At 49.5% G+C, this 16,206-nt stretch overlaps 1 protein-coding gene across 1 annotated transcript; it reads right to left on the reverse strand.

Annotated features, from left to right (window-relative positions):
* Positions 1 to 307: 307 nt before the first annotated feature.
* On the reverse strand, positions 308 to 9,074 carry LOC148684494 (uncharacterized). Its single transcript, XM_088652735.1, has 7 exons — positions 8,958 to 9,074; positions 8,420 to 8,575; positions 7,337 to 7,513; positions 6,115 to 6,405; positions 5,223 to 5,352; positions 2,823 to 3,323; positions 308 to 2,145 (listed from the first exon to the last, which is right to left on the reverse strand). The coding sequence occupies exons 1-7, from the start codon at positions 9,072 to 9,074 to the stop codon at positions 308 to 310; spliced, it is 3,210 nt and encodes a 1,069-aa protein (XP_088508861.1).
* Positions 9,075 to 16,206: the final 7,132 nt, after the last annotated feature.

Below are 16,206 nucleotides of genomic sequence, written 5' to 3' on the forward strand. Positions count from 1 at the left end.
TTACAATTAAAAAAGGTTGTTTATTGTTGCAAATGATTAAAAAGCAAGAACATTGCCTAGAAGAGGCTGGTTCATGCTGAAAGGTTAAAACATCCCATCACCTCCCATGGAACCATCCAGGTCATGGGGTGAGAGGGAACCACCAATGGGGTCCTGCCCCATAAGCTCCCAGGCTGGCCCAGCAGTGGGAAAAGGCCAAAGGGCTCCCACCAAGAGGGAACTAACAGACAAGGAGGGCAGGAGACCTTTGCTCAAGAGGCCCAGGCAGTGAGCAGAAGATGGGAGTGAAGGCGAGATGGGAGCCTGCTCAGGGCTTGGGCTCCTTAGAGGGACCGGGAAGGGGGGAAAGCTCCGCTGCCTCCCTGGGCTGGGCTGCCCTCCCAAATCTGGAAGGGGAGGTGGGGAGAGGGCTCTGTGGCTTCGGTGGGGACAGTGGAGAGTGACCTGGCGGGGACAAAGGCATCAGACTCTGCTGCAGAGATGCAGTGGCCGGCCTGGGGGCACCATGGGGGAGGTGGGTGGCAGCTAGAGGTGGGGGCCTGCTGCCCAGGGAGTCTGGGGCACCAGGAACAGATGGCAGTGGGAAGGGTGACAAAGGAGGCAAGATTGGGGTCAGGGGAGGGGGCGCTTTTAAAAGCCTGGGCAACCCACGGCTTCCAGGTTGGGATGGAGGTCCTGGAAGCTGGGATGAGGAGCCAGAGGGCAACGAGGAAGCCACAGGTAGGGTCAGGGGAGGAAGCCCGATAGCCTGATCCCCAGCCCCACTGGGGCCCATGAAGGATGTTAAAGGACGCAGAGGGCCGGTGCTAAGGGGTGGAGGTTGGCGCGGGGTCTGCAGCAGGGCCTGGGGGGGAGACGACGAGGGGCTCCCAGGTTGGGAAGTGGGCTTTGGAGCCAGAGAAGCAGCAGAGGACGGTGCCTCAACGCTGTCAGGATCAGGCCCTGCCAGGGAGGGTGGGTGAGGAGGCAAGGGGGCTGCTGTGGGGGGCTGGGGCAGAGGCAGAGGCTTCCATTGCCGAAACCTCCGTGGCCAGGGAGCGGGCTCGAGGACAATTTTGATGTCCAGGGGATATACAGAATTATTATGCCATCGGAAGGAGTAGAGTGAGACTGGCCCTGACCTGGCAAAGGCCCGTGGAATGTCCTGGGCATAGTATGGGGTCTGGGGCGACGGGTTCGGAAAGACCTGGGTGGGTGGCGCATAAGGTGGGGGTGGGAAGACAAAGTGCCCTTCGGGCCCCGGCGGGGCATGGAAGGAACCCGGAGGCTCGAAAGGCTGTGAGAAGAATGTCATGGCTTGGGCAGGGGGCTGCTGGGAGGGAGGGGAGTAAGGGGGAGACTGAGCTTGCTGCACGAGGGGGTCCTGGAGGGGAAAGGAGGCAGGAGGGGACTGCAAAGGGGGAAACATGGCGGCGGGGACAGGGACCCAGGAAGCCTTACCAAGCAGCGGCAGCTGGTACACAGGATCTGGCATGGGGAAGGACGGCCCCTGCTGGAACTGGGCTGGAGGAAGGGGGTATGGGAAGGGAGATGGAGAAGGAAGCAGCACTGGGATCCCAAGGGTGGGGTACTGCACGAGCGGGGGGCCCATTCGGTTCTCCCAGGAAGCCGTGGCTGAGGGAGGTTGGGTTGGAACACCAGCGCTACAAGTGTCTTCCTCCACCAACATGACCTCTTCTTCCTCTGGCGAATCTCCTGTGTCGCTCCCAGATACTGGGGAGCTGAGAGGGATTGGAGAACCTGGCCTCCTCTCCAGCCCAGCACCCGGGAGATTGTGTCCGGAGCTTCCTGAGGGTCTGGGGTGTAGCTCAAGTCGGGAGCTGCTGGTCAAGGGTCCAGGATGGGAGTCAGGTCTGGAGTTCCTCGAGGTCTCAGGGCCCGGATCTGGTCCAGAACTGCTGGTTGAGGGTCCAGGGTGGGGGTCAGGTTTGGAGCTCCTTGAAAATCGAGGGGGCAGTTTGTATTTGGTCTTTCTTGGAGGACCAGGACCCAGTTTGCATCCAGAGCTCTTCCCCGAGCGCCCAGAGTGGCGGTGACTTCTGGGGCTTTTGGGGGGCCTAGGGCACGGAGGTGATTCTGCAGAGTCAGGGGTATCAAGGGCTCTTGGCTCAGGGCTGCTTTTAGTCTCTGAGGAAGGGTCCAGTCCTGAGAGAGAGAGAGAGAGAGAGAGGGAGGGGGTTAGCAGCTTCCAACAAGGCAAGTGGCTCTGTAAGTCAGCTGTGCACTCACAAGTTCCAACCAACCCCCCCCCCGCACCATCACAACTAGTCCTACATGAACGATGCTCCCCAGTGCCTCCAACCCTAAGGTCACCCTGTCCCAACCTCCAGGTTTTGAACATCTAGACCAGGGGTGGAGAACAGCCCTCCAGATATTGTGGGAATCCCAACTCTTTCCGTTCCAGCCAGCGTGGTCTGTGGTCATGGGTGAGGATGGGAATTGATTTCAGCCACTCAGGCTCCCCAAGGCCTGGTCTCCAAGGAGGCAGGGGTCCCTCTGACTAGTTCCTTCTTCAGAAGTGCCTGCCCACTGCCCATTCCAAACATTTCAGCTGCCGACGCCCAGGTGGTCCTCTTTCCTCTCCTAGGATGATGGGCTCACCTTGCCCAGAGGACCCAGGAAGGGCTCCTCCCTCTTCCGGGAGGGTGGCAGGCTTTCCTTGAGAGAGAACAGGTGGGCCAAGTTGGCAACCTGTTCTTGAGAAAGGATACCCACATCGACAAGATGTTGTGCCACCTCTGGGACAATAGGCTCGCCTTGACCAGAAGGCCCTGGATGGACATGTTCTGCTTCCTCTCCCTCCTCTGGGACAACTGGCTCACCTTGATCAAAATGACCAGAACGGACAAGTTCTCCTTCCTCTGGAGCAATAGCTTCTTCTTGACCAGAATGCCCAGGGATGACAAGCTCTTCTTCTTTCTCCCCCTCCTTTGAGACGGCCAGTGCTCCTGGACCAGAAGGCCCCGGAAGGACAAACACATCTTCAGCCCAACCAAGGTCAGGTGCAGTGGTGGCATTTGCTGTTGGCACCGGTTCCTGCTTAAATTGCCGCAATTGAAAGGCTGCTGTGGAGACATCATATCTCAGGATGTCATGCAGTTCCCAGTAGAAAGGGAAGCACCCGATTCCTCCCCAGAGCACGTCGGCCATGTAGTGTCGCAGGAGCGCATTCAGCTTGCTGCGACACTGCTCTGCAGAGCACCAGACTCCTGCCTGCCTGAGGGCCATGGACATCCTAGAAGGGCTGGGGATGTGGTCTGGTGCCTGGGAGGAGAGGCTCCTCCATGTCATCAGGAGAGCCTTCTCTTCCTTCTCGGTCCATCCTACAAAACAGTCATAGGAGTTGGAAGGTACCCAGAGTGGGATAATCTACAGTCAAAATGAACATTATGTTTGCTAAATAAGCATATGGAGGGGTTAAGACACTTTGAGTTCCTCCATTCCTAGAGAAGGCAGGTCTGGGTGGCGTTATATCATCTTGTGGTAGGATGTAGGACAAAGGATCTCAATCTTTTCTCCTTCCTCCTTGCCCCAGTCTCTCTCTTCCTTTCAAGTAAGCAATGTGAGCAGATGTAATCATAGAATTGTAGAGTTGGAAGGGACCTCAAGGGTCTTCTAGTCCAACCCCTTGCAACGCAGGAATCTCTTTTGCAACTTGGAGCTATTGGTTCAAATCCTACCCTCCAGAACAGGAGAAAACAAACTTGCTCCATCTTCCATGTGACAGCCCTTAAGATATTTGAAGATGGCTATCATATCTCCTCTCAATATCCTCTTCTCCAGGCTTAACACAACCAGATCTTTCAACCGTTCCTCATAAGGCTTGGTTTCCAGACCCTTGGTCATCTTGGTTGCCCTCCTCTGCACACCTTCCAGCTTGTCAACATCCTTCTTAAATTGTGGTGCTCAGAATTGGACACAGGATTCCAGGTGTGGTCTGACCAAGGCAGAATAGAGTGGTACTATTACTTCCCTTGATCAAGAAACTAGACTTGCGTTGATGCAACCTAGAATAGCATTAGCTGTTTTTACTGCTGCATCACACTGTGGACTCATGTTAAGCTTGTGGTCCACCAAGACCCCTAGATCCTTTTCTCATCTATTACTAATAAGTCAGGTTTTTTCTATCATATATTTGTGAATCTGGTTCGTCCTGCCTATGTGAAGGACCTTACATTTGTCCCTATTAAAATTCATTGTTAGCTTGCACCCATTTCTCCAATCTGTTGAGGTCATGCTCAAAGACCAGACTCCATTTTGGAAACTAGTTTTGTATATTGGAATTAAAAACATATTTGTTGTCTGCATTAAAATGTAAGTAAACATTTATGTTTTTACTAAAACATAAGGTTCAAATAAAGCTGTACCCGATGGATGAAAGGATATATGATTTTTTACATGATTGAGAATCACACAGCCAGGGACGGGGAACTTTAAAGCGTCAAGATCGGAATGTGGAAAATATGAGAAGAACAAGCAGGCAGCAGAAATGAAAATAGTGGAGATATACTTCAGAGGTCCAGACTATGGGAAGCCTGGAGAAAAAAATTTAATAATTTGGATTGTAATTTGGCTGTTTTTTATTTTATTTTATTATTTTTAATTGGATTATGATTTGATGGATTTGTTAATTGAATGCTTTTAATGGAAGACTAATAAAAATGATTTAAAAAAGAAAAAGACTGCAATATGCGCAAAGATGGAAAGCCACAGACCTACCCGCTCTAGAAGAATGCCCCATAAAATTATTGGATTTGGCTGAGATGGCTAAGCCAACTTTAATTAGAGGGAAATCATTACTAGCATCCGTTAAGGGTTGGAAATTTCTTGTGGACTTTTTGCATGAAAGAGAAGATGAACTTGTAATATCTGGATTTGAAGACTGAAAAAATACAGTACTGCTTTATAGAAGATAGAATGGTTGGAGCTTAAAAAGAATGAATATCATCTGTAGCTGCAGAGAGCTGGAAGTCCTCTTATTCTACTCTATCTTTCTTCTGTTTTTTCTTCCTTTCCTTTTCTCTTGCTTGCTCCTTTAGATTTCTCCTTCTCTTGTATTTTCTTCCTTCAGACTTGGCTCTTTTTTAGATTAAGCATCTGATTTATCTCAGTCTATTATAAAAAGAGACGTTGTAATGGGGAAACATTTCTGTGTATCTTTGAATTTATCTATCAATAAATGTTAAGACAAAATAGCCCTCAAGGCCAAGAGGTCCACCCACCCAAGGGAGCATACAGGAGGTCCAGTTGGAGATGGCAAGTGGGGAGGGTGTCCAGGAACTGCTGCAAAGTGGTCCCTGTGACCTTTCCTCCTCTCTCCCTGGAGATCTCCCAACTGCGGAACCAGAGCATCTGCAAAGGAGACCCAGACAGACACACAGCTCTCAGCTTCCGGAGCAGCCTTCCATCCGCTGAACCAAATCTGCCCCCCCCCCTCCAATTCTGCAAACTGAGGCACCCGTCTCACCTTGGCTCATTATAGTGCTGGCCCACTTAACAAAGAAGTCGCACCCATGGATTACTGATTAAGTCTGTAGTCAGGGAGATTGAGAAATCCCTTAGCAATTTCCACCTGAGATACCCACCTCCCCACTTCCTCTATCTGGCTTCCGATTGGCAGGACTGAGCCAGCTGGTTGTCTGAACCACTGTGGGAAAAGGTAAAGGGACCCCTGACCATTAGGTCCAGTCGTGACCGACTCTGGGGTTGCGGCGCTCATCTCGCTTTACTGGCCGAGGGAGCCGGCGTACAGCTTCCGGGTCATGTGGCCAGCATGACAAAGCCGCTTCTGGCGAACCAGAGCAGCACATGGAAATGCCGTTTACCTTCCTGCTGTAGCTATTGATCTACTTGCAGTTTGACGTGCTTTTGAACTGCTAGGTTGGCAGGAGCTGGGACAGAGGAACTGGAGCTCACTCCGTCACAGGGATTTGAACCGCCAACAGAACCCCTTAAAAATGGCTCTACGGCCCTTGATCCCTCTTGGTCCTTGCCCCCAGCCTGCAGCTGATACCTGAACCAGAATCGGAAGCCCTGATTTAGGTAGCTGGATGTTCCTCCCAGCCGCATTATGGCATCTGCTGCCCTCAGTCCCCCGAGAGATGGGCTGCCTACCTTGACGCCGGGCTCATGCAGGTTGTCCCCATAGAGGGCTGAGATGGGGAGAAATAGCACCGTCTTGGGGTCCCTGTCCCACGCCCAGAGCCAGTCGCACACTTTCCCAACGATGTCTTTGTAGCGGTGGCAGTTGTAAGGCGCCGGCGTGGAGGAGTCCATCTTGTTGACGCACACCACAAGCTGCTTGACCGGGAGCTTGCAGGCTAACAGGATCTGCTTCTGGGTCACGTTCCAACGCGTTTCAAAGTCCCTCTTCTCTGCAGAGACCACAAACAGCAGGCAGTCGACCTGAGGGAGGGAGAAGAGGAAAGGAAAGGGGAGTCGCCTGGCCCTGTCTTTCTTCCCGGGAAGGGTATTCCATAAGTACACCAGAAGATGGCCATCTAGCTCAGCATCCTCTTCTCACAACGGCCAAGCAGATGCCTCAATGGGAAACCGGCAAACAGGATTCTCCCTTCATGTGGCTTTATTGTAGGGGGTGAAGCTCCCACAGCCCCTAGGATGCAAAGTATAGAGTGGTGCCTTGCACCTCAAATGCCTTGGTACTCAAACAACACTGCAAACCCAGAAGTAAGTGTTCCAGTTTGCAAACTTTTTTCAGAAGTTGAACGTGCTCTGCTTTGAGTGCCACCCTTCCGTTTTGAGTGTTACTCTGAGGTCTGCCTGTTTTTGCTATTTAGCATTTTTGCGGCTCTTTTTGTTTTCTTTCTGTGACTGTGCGGAGCCCAGTTCAGCTACTGATTGATTGTGTGACTGCAGTACATTGTTTATTGCTTTCATTTTATGGATCAATGGTCTCATTGGATAGCAAAATTCATGTTAAATTCCTGTCATTGCCTCCTGTGGGATCAGCCCTGCTGCATCAGGGGGTGTTGTGGGGGGGGGAGATGCATTTAGAAGGTCCAGGCCAAGGAAGAGCCCAAAGATTTGACAACACGGTGGTGGCTGGTACCCACTGGAACTGGCAGGGCAGGAGGTGAACAGGAGGTGGCGCCAGAGCAAGCAGCAGGCAGAGCCAAGGAATTCTTGTTTTGTGCCCACCCTCCTCCTTCCTGCTGAGCTTTAAAAGGGCAAAACTGAGAGCGAGAAGGAGGAAGAATTTGACACCCAGCCCCACCCCACCCCCACCCCACACACACATTTACTGCATGTGTAGGACACAACCTTTGGCATGAAACCTCTCCTGCCCCCTTAGCTGCTGAGGAGCAGAGAGTCTTACCTTTTCCCTGCTAGGGAAGGAGCAGCTGCCAAAGATGCCTGCGCGACTTGGGGGGTCTGCAATGGTGACCTCATACTTGGGGCTCTTGTAGCGCCGCCTCCCGGGAGTCGCACCCTTCTCCTCGACTTGCTGGAGGGTCTGTAGCAACTGTCTGTACGACTTGCCTTGCTCCGCCTTCTGCAAATGAGACACTGAGGCAGGCAGAAAATCCCAGGCGGGGGCATACAGCGGACACCACCCCCATCCCGGTTTAACAGCACTTAGGTATGCCCAGAAGTATCTATGTTAACACTTTTTTCATTGGCATCTTTTATTGGCACTGATTTTATGTTCTTTTTTATGTTCTTTTTAATAGAAAATATTGTTGGGTGTTTTGGAGAGGGGCGTCAGTCTGGATGATGGCCTGAGTCCATTCCAGTTCTTGGGGGTCCTGTACCCAGGGAGAATCTAAGATTTCATTTCAGAACGAGTCAGACAAGTTCCTTTGCAAGACGATGGCCTTAGCTGGCTGCTTTAATGTCCCCCTCAGCATCCCTAAAGAATGAGCCGGGTTACAGGAGCAGCAACTGGGTGATGATGGTACCTTCCAGGCTGATTAGGCGAGGGGGCTGGAAGCTGGGAAAGAGCTTGAAGATGGAGACTCAGTGACCTGCTTGCTCTATGCCAGGCATCCCCAAACTTCGGCCCTCCGGATGTTTTGGACTACAATCCCCATCATCCCTGACCACTGGTCCTGTTAGCTAGGGATCATGGGAGTTGTAGGCCAAAACATCGGGAGGGCCGCAGTTTGGGGATGCCTGCTCTATGCTGCACCCAAAGCTGCGACTAATGGATAAGCAAGATCTGCTGGGGCTGTTAGGGCCGTGAAGCCCTCCATCTTACGCTCAGGTTGTATAGATATCCAGATATTCTGAAGACACCACAGTAAGTACCTGCAACTCCTGGGGCCTCTCGCCACTCGGAGACTGGGCTGGGGTGGCATGTGATGACAATACTTTGTATTTTACTTGCTTTGAGCCACCTTGAGCATCATTTGGCAGAAAGGCAAGCCACAAACTTAACAAATAATTCGGAAGGAGGTACCTGTTTCCGGAGAGTCTTCATAGTTTGTGGATTAAGATGCCCACATTTGTAGAGAAGGTGGCCAACCAGGGTTGACTTCCCAGACTCCTCTGAACCTGAGACCAGGATCCGGAGTGGGGGGTTGCCCATCTTCTCTGCCCCCGCAGCTGCCAACTCCTATATAGGGGAGGGGAGGGAGCAAAGACAGGCTGAGAGACAGGCATGGACCTTTGGGAGAGGCACTGAATGAGTGGCAGGGGGAGACAAAGCAGCCCAGGGCACCTGCATTTTATAAAATGTTTGTATACTGCTGCGTCATTTAAAAAAATCTATATATCAAAGCAGTTTACAGCAATATAACCATATAAAAGGTTTTTTTTAAAAAAAACATCTAACCATTGTGGAAGGGTGCGTTCTTAATTTTCTGGAGGCACTGAACAGTTTTCAGCAGGTGTTTCAAAGTTGACACAGAAGGTGCCTGCTGAATCTCCAGTGGCAGAGAGTCCCACCGGACTAGGCCAATGATACCATAGACTCACCAACTCAAGGAACAGCCAACAATGCTCTTGCAGAGGATCTCGGTGATCTTTAGCGGCCAGTAGGGTTCTTGTTGCCAGGACCTCTCCACCAGGTACCCTCCCCCACCCCTGTACAGGGAGGCATCCTGTTCTAACATAATGTGACACTTGAAGGCCCTTGAAGCTACTAATTGTCAGGTGTGTCAGATGAGGGGAGCAACTGAATGAAGGAGCATCAAATTAGCCATGACCCTAGAGGTGCAGGAGCAGCTGCTTCTGAAATCCTAGGATGACAGTCCAATAATTTAATTTTATTAGAGATGCCCGTTCCAGAGGTATGGTTCCACCCACAAGTCCAAGAGCCATTCTAACCTGCATTAACAGAAAGCCCTCCCTAACTGGCAGTGCCCTCCTCCCCCCCATATATATATATATATATATATATATATATATATAATCACACACTCTGAGAAAAAAAGGTCTGAGAGTGGCCCTGGGACCAGCTCCATGCAAACTTGGGGCTCTACCACGAAGCAGATCGCTTCCCACTAGCCAAGGAGATATTAGCTGCAATTCCTGTATTCAGGGGGTTGGTCTAGATGCCCTTTGGGTCCCTTCCAGCTCAAGGATTCCATGAGTCTTCTGTTTCTAGAATCCTCTCTCTATCAACAACACTGAACCCCAGCTATACCAGGCTGCTGGCCCTCAACACAGACACATTCTTCCGTTATCTCTCCTGGTTCCCATCTCCTTTCCCGCAGCTGCCCCCCCTGCCCCACACTGGGTACGCCCATGGTGGAGGTTGGGTGAAAAGAGACCAGCGAAGACTCACTCACACACTCCTTTAAATCTCCTCCCCCAACTCTCTTTCTCACAGGCACAAAACAAACAAACACCCACCCCTAGGCACCCTCAAGTCCAAAAATTTAAATGGATTTAGCCCTTGGAGAAAAAGTTACACCTACAAAAAGGGTTATAATCAAGGAGATATTCACTTCTAATTTGCACCAGTGCAAATAGTAAACGCAATGCTCATTTCAATTGTCTGCTAATTGGAGACCAACTAATTGGGGGAAGAGGAGGAGGAGTCAAGCCATCGCCCTTTGCAAGCATCAACCAAGCCAGACAGCTGAGCCCCCCCAACGCCTCCTCCCTCAGCCTCACATAGCAGAGAGCATATACCTACCAGGCCCAGGTCCTTCCCCAGCTCTGCCCCCTGGTTTCCCCCTTGCAATGCCCCCACCCCTCCCAGAGGAAGCTTTAAGCCCTGACCACGCCCACCGGCAACCAGGGGAACTCCCTGAGCAGAGATTAACCCCACCTGGCCCCCAGCTGAGTCATCCAAGTAGTCAGGAACCCAAGGACAGAGCTTGCTCCTGGGGGGCAGCTGAGGAATGGAAGAAACCTCAGTTCACTCTGTTGTATGAGGTGCAATGGGGTCAAAGGTTTTTGACCCCCAAGAGCAGGCATCCCCAAACTTCGGCCCTCCAGATGTTTTGGACTACAATTCCCATCATCCCTGACCACTGGTCAGTGTAGTGGTTAAGAGCAGTAGACTCGTAATCTGGGGAACCGGGTTCGTGTCTCCGCTCCTCCACATGCAGCTGCTGGGTGACCTTGGGCTAGTCACACTTCTCTGAAGTCTCTCAGCCTCACTCACCTCACAGAGTGTTTGTTGTGGTAGAGGAAGGGAAAGGAGAATGTTAGCCGCTTTGAGACTCCTTCGGGTAGTGATAAAGCGGGATATCAAATCCAAACTCTTCTTCTTCTTCTTAGCTAGGGATCATGGGAGTTGTAGGCCAAAACATCTGGAGGGCCGCAGTTTGGGGATGCCTGCCCAAGAGACTCTCCACCTTCTCCACTTTGTGGCAGTTGCAAGGCTGCCGGGCAGGAATGTGTTGTTCTACAGCTCCCGGATGCTACAACACAGTCCTTCCCAACCTGGTGCCCTCCGGACTTTTGACCTGGTCCAGCAGGCTCTTCTGATGTTCTTAACTCCCATCAGCCCCCCCCCCAAAAAAAATCCTGAATGGGCACCAGGTTGTGGGAGGAAGCAATATGAATGAGCCATGCTGGAATTAGACCTGGCACTGCCCTTCTCTGCTAGGTATCCCCTGCATGGCTTCAAGGAAGCTGCCCTCTCTGCTTACCTTGCCCACCTGGAAGGGAGAGTGGCTGCCTGGGGAGGCCAGGAGGAGGAGGAGGAGGAGGGTTGCAACCCGTCCCTTAAAAAAACAGAATTGTCCCATATTTTAAAATAAATTGACATGTCTTATTTTGAAGTATTCAGTCCCGTATTTACACATCATCAAACTGTGCAGGATGGTGGGTCCAGTGGGAGGAGGAAAGAGAGAGAGAGAGTTTGCACAGAAATTCGCAGGTGTCAAAAAAAAGGTTATTTATGTATGTCACTACTGCGGCCCGTGTTTCGTTAGCCCAAAAATGGAAAACGGGCGAGGTGGTCCCAACTAAAGAATGGCAGCTTAAGCTGACAGAATACGCACAACTCGCAGACTTGATGCATAGAATAAGAGAACAAGAAGAACGTACGTTTAGAGAAGATTGGAAAGTGTTTATTGAATATATGGGGGGGCTTGAAAATGTTGGCAGCATTAAGATAAATTCAACAGTGTACATAAGTTTTGATGGATGTAATAATGGAATACTGAATGGTTTAGTTTATATAAAATATGCAGGGATTTATGTTTTGCAAAATGAACCATGGAAAGAGAAGATGGGAAGTCACTGATATTTTAAGGTTGTTTAAATGAGTATTCTATATTGTAAAACATATAATCTAATAAAAATGATATTGAGAGAGAGAGAGAGAGTGATGCACCTGCCCCATGGTCCTTGTTAGACCTCCAAGGTGAGCTGAGCACCTACTTACCTGCAGGAACAATCCCCACCTGGACAGAAGAGGTGGAGGCCAGCTTGACTGGAAGCTCCCTGGGCTGAAACAACGTAAAGGATTCTCTTTCCAATTATGCTGTTTTCAATGTGTATCCTATAGACCTCCATTGGTAATGTTTTATTTATGAAATCTTTAAGATAATATTTTCGTTTTTTGCTAGTCATGTTGCTTTGAATGTATATTTTATAGGTGACCTTCCACTGCAATGTTTCGCTTTGGAATGTTTATTTGATGCTTTACTGTTGATTGTAATTGGAAACCCCTTTGAGGATTTTTTTCCACCTTAAAAATATAAAGTGGGACAAAAATGAAAATAATAATAATAATAATAATAAATATTAAAAGGCCAAGGGGAACAACAGTGTGTGCTGCCCCTGGAATGACTGCCAGCAGGTTGACACCAAAGGGACAAAGATTTTAGAGGGGGGTGATATGAGGATATTTTTTTAAAAAAAAAAACAAACAAACACCAGCTTTTATGCCAATGATCATGGGCAAACAGATCAGCTTCCAAAAGCAACATTGGGCATTTGGTTATCCTAACCGTTTATTACAGACTCTGCAAATGCAATATCATCATTTTGATATGTCTCCCACCAGTTGCCAGATGGAGCGGTAAATGTACCGTACGTTTTCCATATAACGCTGTTGTTGAAACTTCACATTTTTCTTCCTGTGGACACCTGGCTGTGCAAAGAGATATTGTGTTGTTATCACTATTGATTATTGCTCAAGTGTATTTTATACTTTCCCAATAAAATGAGGGAGGGAGGCAAGACTCTGTTCATTTTGCTTGTGGGGTGCTCACGTCATTCACCTCTGTAGCCACCAGAGGGCGGGCTGCCCCAAAAGGAAAGCAACTCCCCCCCCTTTGTTCTCCCCACAGGGCCCATCTGGGACCTTTGCTGCAACCCAGAACTGGGGGGCAGAGAATCTGCATCAGTCACAATCCTCAGGGGCACAGACCCTCCATGGCATCCAAGGAAACACTGGCAGCATCCTTCAGGATGATGGGCTTGAGGGCATCCTGAGCAAGTTTGCAGATGACACCAAATTGGGAGGGGTGGCTAATACTCCAGAGGACAGAATCACACTTCAGAATGACCGTAACAGATTAGACAACTGGGCCAAAGCAAACAAGATGAATTTTAACAAGGAGAAATGTAAAGTACTACACTTGGGCAAAAAAAATGAAAGGCACAAATACAGGATGGGTGACACCTGGCTTGAGAGCAGTACATGTGAAAAGGATCTAGGAGTCTTGGTAGACCACAGACTTGACATGAGTCAGCAGTGTGATGCAGCAGCTAAAAAAGCCAATGCAATTCTGGGCTGCATCAATAGGAGTATAGCATCTAGATCTAGGGAAGTAATAGTACCTCTGTATTCTGCTCTGGTCAGACATCACCTGGAGTACTGTGTCCAGTTCTGGGCACCACAGTTCAAGAAGGATACTGACAAGCTGGAACATGTCCAGAGGAGGGCAACCAAAATGGTCAAAGGCCTGGAAACGATGCCTTATGAGGAACGGCTTAGGGAGCTGGGTATGTTTAGCCCGGAGAAGAGAAGGTTAAGGGGTGATATGATAGCCATGTTCAAATATATAAAAGGATGTCATATAGAGGAGGGTGAAAGGTTGTTTTCTGCTGCTCCAGAGAAGCAGACACGGAGCAATGGATTCAAACTACAAGAAAGAAGATTGCACCTAAACATTAGGAAGAACTTCCTGACAGTAAGAGCTGTTCGACAGTGGAATTTGCTGCCAAGAAGTGTGGTGGAGTCTCCTTCTTTGGAGGTCTTTAAGCAGAGGCTTGACAGCCATATGATGGTGTTTCCTGCTTGGCAGGGGGTTGGACTGGATGGCCCTTGTGGTCTCTTCCAACTCTATGATTCTTTGATTCTAGGTCTTCCCCACACAGCGCCCCAATTTAAGGAGCACCCCCTCCAGGAAGCTGGCATTGCAAGGCCACTGGCCTGTGCCTCAGCCGAGAATCAGAGAGTTGGAAGGCGCCTTCCCAAAACCACCGGAGTCTGGACTTCTTTCATTCTACACTGAACTATGGAACAAGTCTTCAAAGGTTGTATGCAGGTGTTATAAGAATTCTAAGGTCTCATATATATAAATTAAATGTTCACAAATGTACAAGGCAAACACATATACAGTATAAGTATATAAACCATGTGTCTGAAATCACAGGAGAACAATCCTGAAACCATTTTGACTCTCCCAGTGACCTCAAATATTTCTCTGCAAGGAGGAAGGAAATGGGAGACTCTCTCCATTGTCTTTTGCTTACCTGTCTTAAGGCCGTATTTGTGTAGGAATAGGGTGAGCCTGTGACCTGGATTCAGGAATTAAAGAATTTTGGCGCTGTGGGTTAAACTTCAGAGCCTAGGGCTTGCTGATCAGAAGGTCGGCGGTTCGAATCCCTGTGACGGGGTGAGCTCCCGTTGCTCAGTCCCAGCTCCTGCCAACCTAGCAGTTCGAAAGCACGTCAAAAATGCAAGTAGATAAATAGGAACCGCTACAGCGGGAAGGTAAACGGCGTTTCCGTGTGCTGCTCTGGTTCGCCAGAAGTGGCTTTGTCATGCTGGCCACATTACCTGGAAGCTATACGCCGGCTCCCTCGGCCAATAATGCGAGATGAGCGCGCAACCCCAGAGTCGGTCACGACTGGACCTAATGGTCAGGGGTCCCTTTACCTTTACCTTACCATCACAAAAGAATGGCCAGGCTGCCCAGGTAATACAATCAGCAACCATTATCAGGTATCCTGGCAAACAAGATTTCTCTTGGAGACCCCCCCCCCTTCTGTGATGTATGTATGATGCTTTGGGGGGTGGTCTTGGGCTATAGGGTGGGCAATTTCAAGTCTATATAAGGGATTGCGCACCATTGTTCCAGGTCCCTCCAGCCTCCTGCGTGTGGCAGTGAGCACCCTGTTGCAACAGTTTAATAAAGATCATGCTTACTAGCCGCTTTGCTTCTCAATATTCTCTGGTTGGCCTCTATTGTTTTCTCCTTCTGATAGAGAAGGACTCTATACAGGCTCTTGGATACCCCGTAAGAGAAAAGGAGCAGTGTTTTTCTTATAACACAGGTTTTCCAGAGAACAGGGTGCCTCCAGTAAGAACTGGGTGGGCCACTTAGATTAAGTAAGCAGGGCTAATTGTGCACATGAGAGGGCAGGGCAGGGCTGTACTTATCAGAAGCTGTACTTCTGATAAGTTGTTGTTTAGTCGTTTAGTCGTGTCCGACTCTTCGTGACCCCGTGGACCATAGCACACCAGGCACTGCCTCCCGCAGTCTGGTCAAACTCATGTTCGTAGCTTCGAGAACACTGTCCAACCATCTTGTCCTCTGTCGTCCCCTTCTCCTTGTGCCCTCAATCTTTCCCAACATCAGGGTCTTTTCCAGGGAGTCTTCTCTTCTCATGAGGTGGCCAAAGTCTTGGAGCCTCAGCTTCACGATCTGTCCTTCCAGGGAGCACTCAGGGCTGACTTCTGATAAGTACATGCATTTTTTTTATATTAAAAAAAAAACACTGCCAAGTTAACTGGTGTCACCTTTTTAGTAAGAAGGGAAATAATCAGGTTAGCTAATCCACAGAACAACAGCACTATGGGTGGGTGGAGGGGAAGATTGTGGGTCCCTTTGGTGAGAGCAGGGAGCTCCAGAAGTGGCGAGATTAAATTGGAAAGCACACATTAAAGGCCACTCAGCAACCGCAGCAGAAGGCAAGAGACAAATCTATTCAAAAATACTTCAAAGGATGCAAAGGATCTGTGTGGAAAAGCCAGCACGCGTAGCCTGATATTGAACTCCAAATTAGCATCCTTTAAAGCTTTGCATATATAGGTCACTGTAGTCTAGGCTACAAATCGTTCTTGGGTGGCACAGGGACCTCAGAGGCAGAGCAAGGAAAAGCTTTGGTCGTTTTTTCCTTTGCAGAAATCCAAAATACAGAAAGGTCTCAAGCTCTCTCTCTCTCCCCCCCCCTCTCTCTCTGTCCAGGTTGTGGCATGAAGTGCACGGGTCTCGACGAAGGAATATCTTGATTCCAAAATGCAGATTGGGCACATTCAAACATTCTGGAGCTTTGGAAACCTTTTGGGGTGGGGGGGCAGTCTTCCAGGACTACAATTCCCATCATCTCTCTGGTCACCGTGGTCAGAGCTGATGGGATTTTCATAGCCCAACATCACCTGAAAGGTGACAAGAATGGCAACTTAAATTGACGGAATATGCCCAGCTTGCAGATCTAATTTACAGAATAAGAGAACAAGAAGAACATTTCTTTAAAGGAGATTGGAAAATGTTTATTGAATATATGGGGGGGGGGGAGTTGTGTACACATGAAAACATCGGCAGCATT

The sequence above is a fragment of the Zootoca vivipara genome, chromosome 10 (assembly GCF_965207765.1).
Source record: "Zootoca vivipara chromosome 10, rZooViv2.hap1.1, whole genome shotgun sequence".
Lineage (NCBI taxonomy): Eukaryota > Metazoa > Chordata > Lepidosauria > Squamata > Lacertidae > Zootoca > Zootoca vivipara.

What these genes read in the sequence shown, in the direction of transcription:
- LOC148684494 (XM_088652735.1), bottom strand. Translation starts at nt 9,074, where the DNA reads ATGTTAGAACAGGATGCCTCCCTGTACAGGGGTGGGGGAGGGTACCTG. An exon ending in AGATCCTCTGCAAGAGCATT is followed by an intron (nt 8,576 to 8,957) that starts GTTGGCTGTTCC and finishes TCCCCTATATAG; the next exon opens with GAGTTGGCAGCTGCGGGGGC. An exon ending in TGCATGAGCCCGGCGTCAAG is followed by an intron (nt 5,353 to 6,114) that starts GTAGGCAGCCCA and finishes TCTCCTTTGCAG; the next exon opens with ATGCTCTGGTTCCGCAGTTG.